The 14,829-nt window shown below is 36.2% G+C and overlaps 1 protein-coding gene across 1 annotated transcript; it reads left to right on the top strand.

Moving 5' to 3' along the window:
• The first annotated feature begins 189 nt into the window (after positions 1 to 189).
• On the top strand, positions 190 to 14,040 carry rmc1 (regulator of MON1-CCZ1). Its single transcript, XM_055182557.2, has 20 exons — positions 190 to 385; positions 760 to 836; positions 943 to 1,027; positions 2,423 to 2,479; positions 2,563 to 2,649; positions 2,942 to 3,082; positions 5,503 to 5,606; positions 5,747 to 5,836; positions 5,956 to 6,061; positions 6,158 to 6,266; positions 6,412 to 6,456; positions 6,534 to 6,587; positions 6,666 to 6,794; positions 6,918 to 7,027; positions 7,179 to 7,298; positions 8,963 to 9,040; positions 9,884 to 9,988; positions 10,131 to 10,199; positions 13,135 to 13,360; positions 13,442 to 14,040. Exons 1-20 carry the CDS (start codon positions 281 to 283, stop codon positions 13,519 to 13,521), a joined length of 1,977 nt encoding a protein of 658 aa, XP_055038532.1. The 5' UTR covers positions 190 to 280; the 3' UTR covers positions 13,522 to 14,040.
• Positions 14,041 to 14,829: the final 789 nt, after the last annotated feature.

Genomic DNA, 14,829 nt, shown 5'->3' with positions numbered 1-14,829 from the left:
TTATGAAGGCTTAAATCAAAACAAACCAACTGCAGAAAAAAAAGAGATTTTAGGAAAATTATTTGTTTTTTAACCAAACTCTTCACAGTTTTTTTATCATTTCATTTTTTATGTATAATTTTTCTGTAACATTAATTGAAGCCGACTTAACCGGCTCGTCTCATTGGTTCACAGAAGAGTGACGTGTCACGTGATTAAATCACATGACTCGCCTCGCTCTTGACAGACGCGGAAGTGGAAATAAAACCACTGCTGAATATAAGTGTGTATATAAATATTTATGAATATGAGCGACGAATATTATCTGGAGCTCAGCGAAAATCCCGTGCAGTTTGAAAACGCGTCGAGCGTCAACAATGTGTTTTTCGACGAGGCTAATAAACAGGTGAGAACACATTTAATACATCAGACTATGACATAAACGTTACAAGAAGCGTTATAACAGTTGTGTCTTAAAACTTAATATGCTGTTTATGTAGACAATATGTCTGGGTAGCACAGTTGCTTTCAAACGTGTCTATTATGCCCTAAAGATCATAGCCAAGCCTATAACAAGATTCCTTTACGCTGTGTTTTGAGATTTGAATAGCATCCATCCAATAGAAGCCAATACATTTCAAGTAGAGACCCACATACACCATTCAGTCCTTATAACAATTCTCATTATAATTACGCCATCTTGAGGAACCTAGTTAATATCCTGATCTGTATTACGTCTTTATGTAGTTTTTTGACTGTTACAGTTTCATGTTATTGCAGGTGTTTGCCGTGCGGTCCGGTGGAGCCACAGGTGTTGTGGTTAAAGGACCTGATGACAGCAACTCGGTGGCTTTCAGGTATGTCTGATGTTATTCAATTGTAATATGCATCTGTGAACACAGTCATATTTGTTGCAAACTTGTTATCCATTGTCTGATTGATGGATCCTGGATTGTTTCACAGAATGGATGACAAAGGTGAGGTGAAGTGTATCAAATTCTCATTGGGGAACAAGATCTTAGCTGTGCAGCGCACTTCAAAATCGGTTGTAAGTACCATCTTTGATTGATGTAAGAAATAAGGTAAGAGAGGCTGTGCTTTATCGTGATTGGGTCAAGGGAAGGCGTTGTTAGGCAACCCTTTCAGTCGTGACTTATTCACGGTACGTAGTGTTGTAGTTCTCGAGACCGATCGCGGTCTCAAGACCAGTCTCAAGACCACTTTTTAAAGGTCTCGTCTTGGAATCGACCGCATTTTTTCTCGGTCTCGGACAAAGAGGACTCGGAATTTTATTTCAAGATCGGTCAAGACCACAACTGATGGCACACTGCAAAAAATTATTTTCAAGAATAGATAAATTTTTCTTTTTTTAGTAAAAATATCAAAAAATTCTTAAATTAAGATGCTTTTTCTTGATGAACAAAACGACCCAAGAAAAAAAGTCTAGTTTTTAGAGCAAAAATATCAAATTTAAGTGATTTTGTGCATAAAACAAGCAAAAAAAATCTGCCAATGGGGTAAGCAAAATTTTCTAGAATTTTTCTTGAATTTAGTATTTAAGAAAAAGGTTCAAGATTTTTTTGCTTACCTCATTGGCAGAATTTTTAGCTTGTTTTGTGCACAAAATCACTTAAATTTGACATTTTTGCTCTAAAAACTAGACTTATTTTCTTGGGTAGTTTTGCTCATCAAGAAAAAGCAACTTAATTTAAGAATTTTTAGATATTTTTACTGAAAACAAGACAAAAATACTAAGAACATTTTTTTCTTGAAAATAATTTTTTGCAGTGCACATCACAAATTTGTTTTTCTCATTAATTTTATGCAGTTTATTTAGGTTTGGCATATGATGTTGGCATTGTTTAAGCCTTGTTTAAGTTTCTCCCAATGACAGTTTTTCTAATTTTATTACTAAAAACACCTGCATTGTGTTAAGTGAATGGCAAGCCATGGAAAGACAGATTAAATGGTTAAGTTGATTTCAGCTCTTTAGTGTTTGTTCATTGTTATTTGCTTATAGACAAAGATAAATTCCCACATATCTGCAATGCTTTTGATTATTTTATCAACTTCTCTTATGGCATACACACACACACAGACAAGAAGTGCCTAATCATATGCATATTCCACATTTTATCATAAGTATTTAATGCAGTGACTTGCAATGGTCTTGGTCTTGACTTGGTCTCAGCCTGTCTTGGTCTTGACTCGGTCTCAACCCTTTAAAGTCTTGGTCTTGTCTCGGTCTCAGTTTAGGTGGCCTTGACTACAACACTACGGTACAGCACAGCCTCGAGTACCTTATTGGTATTATAAAATGGTAACCGGTAACAAGCAATACAAATATTAAAGCAAAAAAATCAGATTGCAAAACTAACCGTTTTATAAATTGCAATATATGCTATTGTAAACAGGTTTTACACAGAATTGTTTTCTTTTATAGGATTTCAAAAATTTCATTCCTGATTATCCACACTTGGAATTCTCTCATGAATGCAAGGTATATCCCTAAACAAACTTTAGCTTAAACACCCTATCCCAAATGGTGTATGGAAATTTAACATTTTGTTATATCACCCTCAGACGAAGAATGCCAGTATTCTCGGGTTTTGTTGGACCAACTGGAATGAGATTGTGTTCGTCACAGACCAGGGTATTGAATTTTATCAGGTATGTTGATCGTAATTAAAACCCTCCATTTGTTACCCAGTTTGTAAAAACACAACTAAAGTAATTTTTGCCATTTACTGTTTTCTACATAATCATCTTATACTTAATATAAAGAACATTCAGTGAAAAAATAACTTTGATATCTTTAATATTGACGTATGTCAAAGTTTGAAATCAATGTAAAAATCAAACTTTGATGCATCATTAGATTATGAGACTTTAGCCTTGATTTCAGAGGCAGAGTCACATTTATTTTGTTTCAGCAGAATCATTTTCTTTATCTCTGGTTCAGGTACTACCTGATAAGCGGACTCTAAAACTTTTAAAGAGCCAGAACATCAATGTAAACTGGTACATGTATTGTCCAGAAACGGCTGTGCTTCTCCTCTCCACCACTGTTCAGGGAAACGTAATACAGCCTTTTGCTTTTAAGGTGAGTTTAATGGACAGCTGAAGGGATGACGTATTTTTGATGGCCAACCCGGAAGTTACAGTAGCTAACTTTTTTGCAACAAATAGGCCATTTGATCAACAAAAGATTATGATACTTACACATTTTGTCCATCAGGATCATCTTCATAAATAAACACAACTTTTGTGAATTTTAAAGTGCATTTGCTAGAAATTAAAAACTAATCTTAGGCTATAAGCGAACTACACTGCAGTCACTCAACTCCTGTCAACTCTTTCAACATTAAAAACATTTAAAAGCATGTATCCTGATGAGGAAATACTTTGTGGATGAATCATTTTCGTCTCTGTCTGTAGTACCAACTTGTTAGCAACTGCCTTTTTTAGTGAAAAAACTTTAAAAAATCACAAGTTCAAAAACTATCTTTCTATCTATCCATCAGTCTATCTGTCTGTCCGTCAGTCTATATGTCTCTCTGTCTGTTTATCCAACAGTCTATCTGTCTGTCTATCCATCAGTTTATATGTATGTCTGTCTATCTGTCCATCAGTCTATCTGTCTATCTATCCGTCTGTCTATCTGTCCGTCCATCTGTCTGTCCGTCAGTCTATCCATCAATCAGTCTATCTATCCATCAGTCTATATGTCTGTCTGTCCGTTTATCTATCCATCAGTCAGTCTATCTGTCTGTCTGTCTGTCTGTCTGTCTGTCTGTTTATCTATCCGTCTGTCTGTCTGTCCGTCCGTCTGTCCATCAGTCTGCCTATCTATCCATCAGTCTATATGTCTGTCTGTCCGTTTATCTAGCCAACAGTCTGTCTGTCTGTCTATCTATCCATCAGTCCGTCTGTCTGTCAGTCAGTCTATCCATCTGTCTGTCTGTCAGTCAGTCTATCCATCAGTCTATCTGTCTGTTTATCTGTCCATCAGTCTATCTATCCATATCTATCTATCCATCCATCAGTCTATCTGTCTGTTTATCTATCCGTCAGGCTGTCCGTCTGTCTGTTTATCTATCTATCCGTTTGTCTGTCTGTCTATTTATTTATCCATCCGTCCGCCTAGCTGTATATCTATCCATCAGTCTATATTCTGTCTGTCCGTTTATCTATCTAACAGTCCATCTGTCTATCTATCCATCCATCAGTCTGTCCGTCCATCCATCTGTCTGTCTGTCAGTCTATCCATCAGTCTGTCTGTCTGTTTATCTTTCCATTAGTCTATCTATCCATCGGTCTGTATGTCTATCTATCCATCAGTCTATCCGTCCGTCTGTCTGTCTATTTATCTCTCCATTCGTCCGTCTATCTCTATATCTATCCATCAGTCTATATGTCTGTCTGTCTATATCTATCTATCATCTGTCCGTCTATCTGTATATCTGTCCATGCGTCCGTCTATCTGTCTATCTATCCATCAGTCTATATGTCTGTATGTCCATTTATCTATCAACCAGTCTATCTGTCTATCTATCCATCAGTCTATATGTCTGTCTGTCTACTTATCTATCTATCATCTGCCCATCTATCTGTATATCTGTCCATCCGTCCGTCTATCTGTATATCTATCCATCAGTCTATATGTCTGTATGTCCATTTATCTATCAACCAGTCTATCTGTCTATCTATCCATCAGTCTATATGTCTGTCTGTCTATATCTATCTATCATCTGCCCGTCTATCTGTATATCTGTCCATCCGTCCGTCTATCTGTATATCTATCCATCAGTCTATATGTCTGTATGTCCATTTATCTATCAACCAGTCTATCTGTCTATCTATCCATCAGTCTATATGTCTGTCTGTCTACTTATCTATCTGTCCGTCTATCTGTATATCTATCCATCAGTCTATCTATCTGTCTGTTTGTTTGTTTATCTGTCCGTCTGTCTGTCTGTCTGTCTGTCTGTATGTCTATCTTCTATCCATCTGTCTGTCTGTCTGTGAGTCTTGTCCGTCTGTCTATCAAAACAACCCATTGACCTCTCAATGAGAAAACCGGTTAAAATGCTAACTTGTTTCTGGGTTTTGCCTACTATAATACGTCATCCCTGCAGCTCTCTGTGTCTTTTGTTTTTATTTGACTTAATAGCAATTCATCAAATATTTTCCACACTTTGATTTGTTATATCATTGGAAAGTATGGATGCTTTAATATTGTTAGCATGCTGTACTCCAGTAAATACATTGTAAAAAAGCAGAATTGTATTAATATTTTTATTATTATTATTATGCATTGAACTTTTGATATCATTAATAAGACTTTAATAAACAATGATGCATCGTGTTCAAATAGACTTTTCTTTGCAAACATCATTTATTGGGCTTGAATAGTTTTGTCCACTAGGGTGCAGCAGTGAACCATTTCAAGGTACAACCAAGTCAAAAGCATAAAGGCGTAGTTATAACATATTACTGCATTAACCATATATTTTTCTCTAGACTGCAACTATGTCAAAGATGTCCAAGTTTGAGATCGAGCTCCCAGCGGTACCCAAACCAGCCAAACTCAGCCTCTCTGAACGAGACATCGCAGTGGCCACAATGTAAGACGTTTTATATGAGCAAAATATTTTTCCTATATAATCTGATTTTATATTTTTATCTTGAAAATGACAAATGAGATGTTGGGATGTGAAAAAAAATCACATCAATGGCGCACGACTAATGTGAAGCCTGATTGTAGTTACGATGAGCTGTATGTGATGTATCTGAAACATCACTCCAGAAGCACTAACAGTCCAGGAGCAGAAGTAGTCCTCTATCATTTACCACGGTAAGTATCCAGCAGTCCTGTACAGATTCATTCGTGATTTATTCTGCAAAACATGCTCAAGAAATGATTTTATTTGCTTAAAATATGATTCACCGTACATGCCTCTATCTGAATTGTAGAGAGGGCATCTGCAAGAAGACTCACGTGCTTAAACTGAACACTACAGGAAAGTTTGCCCTGAACGTGGTGGATAATCTAGTTGTTGTGCACCACCAGAGCACTCAGGTAATGTAAAGTATAAGTTAACTTTAGGTTTAGTATACAGAATTCATTCGTTACTAAAAGCGTAATAGTCGATTTTTGATGTCTTTTCCCATGTAGACTTCCCTCATCTTTGACATTAAACTGAGAGAGTCAGATGGTCCTATCAACGCTCATCAGCCTGTGCTTCCTGCTCGATCCATCCACCCGTATAAGATCCCCCTAACAGGTCAGCGTACGCGTCACGTCACCGTACTTTTTTATAAATCATTCAAAAGGTCCAATAACCTGCTGTTTGTCTATGGCACCTGCTGCACGTTGTCTATGTGACGTCTCTGACAATGTACAAGTGGTTAACTGGATTCTTGTTATAGGACCCGCGGCTGCTCCGAGTCAAGTCCCTGTGCCCTGTGAACTGTGTATCCTCCTAGACAAAAAAATACCAACTAAGATTTGAATTAGACAATATTTGTTAAAATTTTCCTTAATTTCAAAGACTCATCATCTTGGAGCGTCTTTCAACCGGACATAATAATCAGCGCCAGTGAAGGTACAAGTCGCAGAAGTAATATAAAATAAGTGTGTGCTTAATATAAATACTGCATTGATTTTCTATTGTGTGCTTCAGGATATCTGTGGTACCTTCAGGTGAAACTTCAGCCCACGTTGAACCTCCTGCAGGATAAAGGCAAACTTATGGACTTCCTGTTACGGAGACGAGACTGTAAAATGGTTATTCTGTCCGTGTGCTCACAAAGTAAGACACTTTATAATCACCATATCAATAACAGCATTTAAATCATAGCAAACCCACATGGATACAGACTGTATGTAATGTATTATAATGATGCTAATATTGAATGAATGGTTTGTTTATTAGTGTTGGTAGGTGGAGGTGATAAAGGAAACTTGTCTGTGGTGGCCACCGTGTTTGATAAACTCAATCAAGTATACAAAGAGTACCTGGATGCAGAGCAAGCATATACAACCGTCAGTATGAGTTCATTTACTGTTTATTATTATGAATATATATCACTGTGCCATTACTGTTGATGTTTTTTGTACATTCAAGAGTATCTGGTGTTACATACTGTTTGTTTAACATTGTACATAAGTCGTTATGGTAAAATTTGATCTCTAGGCAATGGAATCCGGGCCCAGTCGCTCCAGCACTTCCTATAAAAGACCCGTTCGGACTCAGGCGGTCATAGACCAGTCAGACATGTACACACACGTACTGTCTGACTTTACGGAGAGAAAGGTAAGCAAGAGTTAATTTACTTCATTAACAATCCCTGGACACTGTCACACTCATGCACACAAAATCTTGACAGAAGCACTAGGTTATCAGGGTACTTTTCGCCTACTGTTTTTACTAGTACTATGAATTCTGACATAGGCTACTACTACTCACCTCGACTACTGATTTTCGCCTACTATATATTATGGAAGTAGGCAATTTTGGACGCACTGAATGTCAGATTTTCAGTTTATTATTCTGTGAAATGCATTTTCGAATTATCAGTTTACATTCACAAATTCAGTCAAAACGTTTACGTTCACAATCAATGCATTTACGTTCACAATCACTGCGTTTATGTTCACAAAAAATGCGTTTTTACATAAACAAATAATGCGTTTACTTGACAATCAATTGGCGTATACGTTAGCCAATAATGCATTTACATTCACAATCACGGCGTTTACGTTCACAAATAATGCATTTTTACATAAACAAATAATACGTTTACTTCACAATCTTGACAATCAATGGCGTATACGTTAGCCAATAATGTGTTTACATTCACAATCAATGCATTTACATTAACAAATAATGTGTTTACGTTCGCAAATAATGCGTTTACATTCACAATCAATGCATTAATGTTCACCAATAATGCATTAACGTTCACCAATAATGCGTTTACGTTCGCAAATAATGCGTTTACGTTCACCAATAATACGTTTACGTTCGCAAATAATGCATTTACGTTCGCAAATAATGCGCTTACGTTCGCAAATAATGCGTTTACGTTCGCAAATAATGCGTTTACGTTCGCAAATAATGCGTTTACGTTCGCAAATAATGCGTTTACGTTCGCAAATAATGCGTTTACGTTCGCAAATAATGCGTTTACGTTAGCAAATAATGCGTTTACGTTCGCAAATAATGCCTTTACGTTCGCAAATAATGCGTTTCCGTTCACAATCAATGCGTTTACGTTCACGATCAATGCGTTTACGTTCACGATCAATGCGTTTACTTCCTAATAATGCGTTTACGTTCGCAAATAATGCGCTCACGTTCGCAAATAATGCGCTCACGTTCGCAAATAATGCGCTCACTTTCGCAAATAATGCGTTTACATTCGCAAATAATGCGTTCGCAAATAATGCGCTTACGTTTGCAAATAATGCGCTTACGTTTGCAAATAATCCGCTTACGTTTGCAAATAATCCTTTTAGGTTTGCAAATAATCCGCTTACGTTAGCAAATAATGCGTTTACGTTCGCAAATAATGCGTTTACGTTCGCAAATAATGCGCTTACGTTCGCAAATAATGCGCTTACGTTCGCAAATAATGCGCTTACGTTCGCAAATAATGCGCTTACGTTTGCAAATAATGCGCTTACGTTCGCAAATAATGCGCTTACGTTCGCAAATAATGCGCTTACGTTCGCAAATAATGCGCTTACGTTTGCAAATAATCCGCTTACGTTCGCAAATAATGCACTTACGTTAGCAAATAATGTGTTTACATTTACAATCAATGTGTTTAAATTTAAAATAATACATTTACACACAATGCATTTAGCATTTACAAAATGCATTTAACATTCACAAATAATAATTTACTTTCAGTTTAGGAAAAAGCTAATGTTGTTTTGTAATATCTAACTCTATGAATTGTCATCTTTGAACAGGGTGTGAATCATAAGTTTATCATCGCAGTTCTCATGGAGTACATTCGATCCCTAAACCAGTTTCAAATCCCCGTCCAGGTATAATATCAAACATTTACATATTATTGCTATATGTACAGATGTTTACAAGCATCTTTATCTGCACTGAGAATAAGAATCTGCACCTTTTATGCATCTTGTACTGAACTGTATTGTGTCTTTTGTCTTGCACTGATTGCACTTTCTGTGGCTTGGTTAAACTACTTTAAGTCCTTAGCTCTGTGTTGTTTTATGTAGTTTAGTGTCTGTATGCAGTACCATGGTCCTGGAGAAACATTCTCTCATGTACTGCACTGCTATATATGGTTAAAATGATAATAAAGCTTCTTGACTAGACTTAATAATAAGTTTATGGTACTAGCTGGATTAATACACAAACTAAAACTGGAGTAAAAAGCAAATTTCATTGAATTGTTTTTTGGCAAGACTGATCTATAACCTAAAGTGTCTGCTTCTGTAAAACATATAATTTTTAAGGCAAATACATTTGTATGAGGCCACATGCTTGTTAGGTGTTTTGCTATGTATTGCAGTTACTAGGATACGTTTTCCTTTGAGATGCTAATACTCGTTGATCTGTGTTTGTGGCCTCCAGCGTAACTTCAAACAGCTGCACCTTTCAACACAACATTTTACAAACAGCACATTGCATGTTAGTTGCGTAACAGCTCAAAAATATTTTATATAGAAAGTTATGTACAGTAAGGAATGTTAAGTACAGGTGCCATCCCACTGGAATTACTTAAGGGGAATTTTGACAGCTCACAAAGGATGGGGTGGCAACCTGTATGCCACAATTGACCAATCAGAGTCAAGCATTTCACAGTATCGTATTATGTGTCAATTCAAATTAATTTCTGACCAATTTATTTTCCTTTCCAGCACTATTTGTATGAGCTGGTCATCAAAACATTAGTCCATCACAATCTTTTCTACATGCTTCACCAGTTTCTTCAGTATCACGTCCTGAGCGACTCCAAACCATTGGTGAGATGCTTTACAGTTCAGTGAAAATCATTTTGGACGACCTGTCTAGTCATGTTGAAACTTGTTTTTTGTTTTCTTTTTGATGAATACTGAATGTCACATTACTGATGTCGAGTGGTTCACATATGTTGTGTGCTTGCAGGCCTGTCTTCTTCTGTCTTTAGAGAGCACATATCCACCAGCTCACCAGCTTTCTCTGGATATGCTTAAGGTACGTGAAATTTTGAATTGACGTGGTCATCCAGGTCATTTTAGCTTTTGTGTATCCAATGCTTTTTCTACTTGAAGGAATTTTACTATTTTACTCACTTTCAAGGCATGTTTATGACTTTCTTCTTTCTTATATTAACCTCCTAAGACCCCCAAGCTTTGGTTTTGCTTGCATTTTAGATTTCTTCCAGCTATTTGGGGTTAGGAAGAACCAATAAATATAATAACCAAATATTTTTCTTTGAACATGAAGCAGTGTAATTGTCCACGTTTGTGTACAACAGGTTCCAGTTACACAGAATTAAGTATTATGGTGCAAACAACAAAAAATGTGATGTCCACATATGTGGACACACCAGGTCTTAGGAGGTTAAATAATATCCTGGCTCTTTTCAGCTTTATAAGGGCATTGGATAGTGCCCCATTTAAATTTTTCCAAAAAGTGCATACATCCATCAAAAACGAATCCATCATCTATTTTTGTAAGGTTTGGTCAGAGATCAGCCTTTTACCTGATCTCATGAACATGCATATGGCAGTAGTTTATACTGTAACGTTTGAAATATAAGTGTTACCCTACAAAAACCCATCACTTCACCTCGGGAGACATTTAAAGTAACTTTCCTAAAAAAAAATCCCGATAATTTACTCTCCCCCAGGTCATCCAAGATGTTTGTGTGTTTCTTTTTTCTGTCGAAAAAAAAAATATATATTTATTTATTTATTTATTTATTTATTTATTTATTTATTTATTTATTTATTTATTTATTTATTTATTTATTTATTTATTTATTTATTTAGAGGAAAACATTCCAGGATTTTTCTCCATTTAGAGACTAAGCTTAGAATTTCTTCTCTTTACTTACATTGAATGGGTAAGTCCAAGGAGGCTTCCATGTCGTTCCGCCATATTGCTAAACTATAATAGCAGAGAGGGACAAAAAGCCTACCAACGTGTTTCCACAACGCGTTTTCATTTAAAACACGTGAACTAGCTGAAACGGACAGGGAGATCAGTGATTACATAACGGCTACCATAGTTGCAACACGCATTTGGAAAAGCGAGGCGCTAGAGAGCACTGTTCGTTTGAATGCATAATACAATTTCACCACTAGATGGGGGTAAATCCTACTTATTGTCCCTTTAAAGGTCTCTAAACGATCCCATACAAGGCATAACATTTTTTTACTTTTAAACCACAGCTTCTCATCTTACAGCCGTGTGACGTGCCAGCGTCCCCTTATGTATTACGCAATCATGTCGAAAGGTCATGCGTTACATATGTGAAACTACCGCTCCAATGTTTACAAGTGTGGAGAAAGATGACCGTTCTGACGTTGTTGTATGTGTAATGATACTAATTAATGTCTTCGTGTCAGTTTATTGTTTAAAATGGTCCGCAAGTGTGCGTTTCACATGTAGGGTGTGACCTTTCGACTTGATTACGTAATATGTAACGTCGCGCTGGTGCATCACACAAAATAACTTTTTTGTGTGTGTGAAAAACTATCGTTTTGGTAGATAAGACCCTTATGCCTTAGTTGGGATCATTTTGAGCCCTTTGAAGCTGCATTGAAAATATAAACTGTTAAGGTCCACTAAAGTCCACTATATGGAGAAAAATCCTGGAATGTTTTCCTGAAAAATTATTTCTTTTCGACTGAACAAAGAAAGATAAACATCCTGGATGACATTGAGGTGAGTCAATTATCTGGATTTTTATTTATGAAAGTGGAATACCGTATATACCCGAATATTAGACAGGGTTTTTGTCCTAAAAATAGGCTGAAAATAGGGGGTCGTCTTATATTTGCGATATAGACAAAATCACGGGGAAAGGGAGAAAACAGGGGGAAACAGTAGGGGGCACCAACACGATAGATGTGTTAGATAGAAAATAACCATCTGCTTTTAATCAATCTTCACAGTACCACAGTTACATACATAATGGGCCTACATAATTATAGAATTTTTTTGAAGGGTTTAGGGATGCACGATATATCGGCCGACATATCGTTATCGGCCGATAAGTGTTCATTTTTAATATTATCGGTTATCGGTCTGATAGCAAAATTCGTCCGATAAATGAAAGCCGATAAATAATGGATTTATTTTGGTTTGTTGAACCACTTCACTTGCTCATTGCTGGCCATGTGAAGTTTTGATTGGTGCTTTCTGTGACATAGCACGAAGATGACACGTGTTGCGGGCTTAAGAAGAGTATGCTAGTCTAGCGCAAAGACAAGATGTCCGCTGGGAGTTTTTCATTGTGAAAATAATGTGAATATTTATCGGCCTATATATATATCGGTTATCGGCCCCCAAATATAAAGAGTTATCGGTTATCGGTATCAGCCAAAATTTCCATATCGGTGCATCCCTAGAAGAGTTATTCATTTTTGTCACTCATTCATTCATTTCTGAACTCATTCATTAACAGAGTGCACTTTATTTTGTGACAGATTAATCTAAATATTTAATGAATGGTGTTAAAATGTTTTTCCAATGAATTAAATACTAGAATTTTCAAATAAAATGATTTTCTGTTGAAAACCAGATTTTTTTTCACAAAATCTCTTTCCCCCCAAAAAAATAAGTCTGGAAAATGGGGGGTCGTCTTATATACGGGTATATTCCTTTAACACCTGTACGGATTGGTTTTTGATGGATTGATTTGCTTTTTGGAGCTATAAAAATGCCACCATAAGCTGAAAAGAGCCAGGACATTATTTAACACAACTCTGATTTAGTTTGACTTAAATAATAAAGTCATATACTCCTACAATAGGATAGCTTGTGGGTGAGTAAAATATGGTCTGATTTTCATTTTGGATGACCTATTCATTTTAATTCTTATGCTTTTGTCATTTTTCTATCTTGAACTTTTTCTCATTGGTTATTGATGTAGTGATGTGTGTGTGTATGTGTTTGACAGAGACTCTCCACAGCCAACGATGAGATCGTGGAGGTTCTCCTGTCCAAGCAGCAAGTTTTAGGAGCTCTGCGGTTCATTCGTAGCGTCGGAGGCCACGACAACGTATCCGCGCGGAAATTTCTAGACGCCGCACGGCAAACGAACGACGCAATGTTGTTTTATACAATTTTCCGCTTCTTTGAGCAGAGAAATATGAGGTTACGTGGGAATCCCGGCTTTAACCAAGGTTGGTGCTAATGCTACGAAGGTATTGAATAACTATATCATTTAAGGATGGTGTTTTACATAAATACTCATTATCTTACAGGAGAACACTGTGAGGAACACGTGGCTTACTTCAAACAAGTCTTTGGAGAGAGCGCTTTGATGAAACCAGCCGCTGTGTAAAAATGACCAAAGTGTGTCCAGGTTCTGTATAAAACTGATGAATCGATGGTGCAAAGTAGAGGAAGCTGTTTGTGGTATTTCTGAATACTGAAAGCTTTTTTGAAGCTTAGACTGAGATCAGTTCCTCTTTAAATAGATGGCTATGTCTATGTCTGAATGGTGAAATTATGAAGTGTACACCAGGAAGGATATACAGTAGCAGATACAGGTGTCAGAATGAATTACTAACATCATCCCATGTAAAGCAAACGCTTTGGTCACGTGCATCATAGCGCTTGATTTATTAATTCTTGACTTGTATGCAAATTATGTATATATTAAAAAAAGTAAATAAATGTCTAACCTTTACAGTATGAATATATACAATAAATATATGTTCATTTTGTCTAATCTACTTGGCAATGTTTGTAGATGGTGGGTGTTTATATGCACATCATAAGACACATTTCAACATTTTATTAACACTGCAATGTAACAAAGTATTCGTACAGAATTAAACCGTGTTTTTACATTCTTAAATTCCTACAGATGAGAAGGGTAGAAGCAGAAAAATGGATTGACATTCAGTGCGTAACTATATACTGATGCTACATAAATTATTAATAACAAACAACATTTATGCAGAGTTGAACAGTTTTTGGAAAGTTTTTTTTTTGTTTGTTTCATAATTCATTGCGTTTAAAACCCAGTAGACAGGACTGACAGGCTGTGGCCCTTTTTCTTGACATTTAAAGTATATAAGTGCATACTTGGCCAAAAGTTTTATCGGGAACAGAAAACAAGCAGTCTGATTTGTTTAGAAAAATATAGAAGTTAAAAATTCATAATAAAAAAAGCCTTAATGTTTAAATTGTGTTTTTCAAAAGGCCAGTTGTTGAATTATTAAAAGCAAATGTGTCAAATGGTGGCCGGTCATCTAAAAAATGTATTTGTTATTTATATATTATATGTGAGGGGTGGGCATGAGATGGTGCCAGGGGGCCCCAGTTTTAGGACATTTAAAAAAAATACATTAATTTATAGTGTAATTAAACCTCAGCAAATAAGGCTTTTAACCAACAGCATTACATTGTATAATTTTGGGGTGGTTTCTCGGACAGGGATTAGACTAGTCCTAAACTAAAATAAATTTAAGAGCTGTCCAAAATGAAAACAACTTGCACTGACATATCTTGAAATACATCAAGCCCTTTGTTTTGCCTCAAAATGCACAAAAGTAATGTTTTAGTAAGCATGTTTGTTAAAACTAGTTATATTTTTAATTAAACTGTGGCCTAGTCCTGACTTAAAATAATCCCTGTCCGGAAA

This window comes from Misgurnus anguillicaudatus, chromosome 25 (assembly GCF_027580225.2).
Source record: "Misgurnus anguillicaudatus chromosome 25, ASM2758022v2, whole genome shotgun sequence".
In the NCBI taxonomy this organism is placed as follows: domain Eukaryota; kingdom Metazoa; phylum Chordata; class Actinopteri; order Cypriniformes; family Cobitidae; genus Misgurnus; species Misgurnus anguillicaudatus.
The sequence above is the reverse complement of the archived record's forward strand: the minus strand, read 5'-3'. Positions and strand labels throughout refer to the sequence as shown.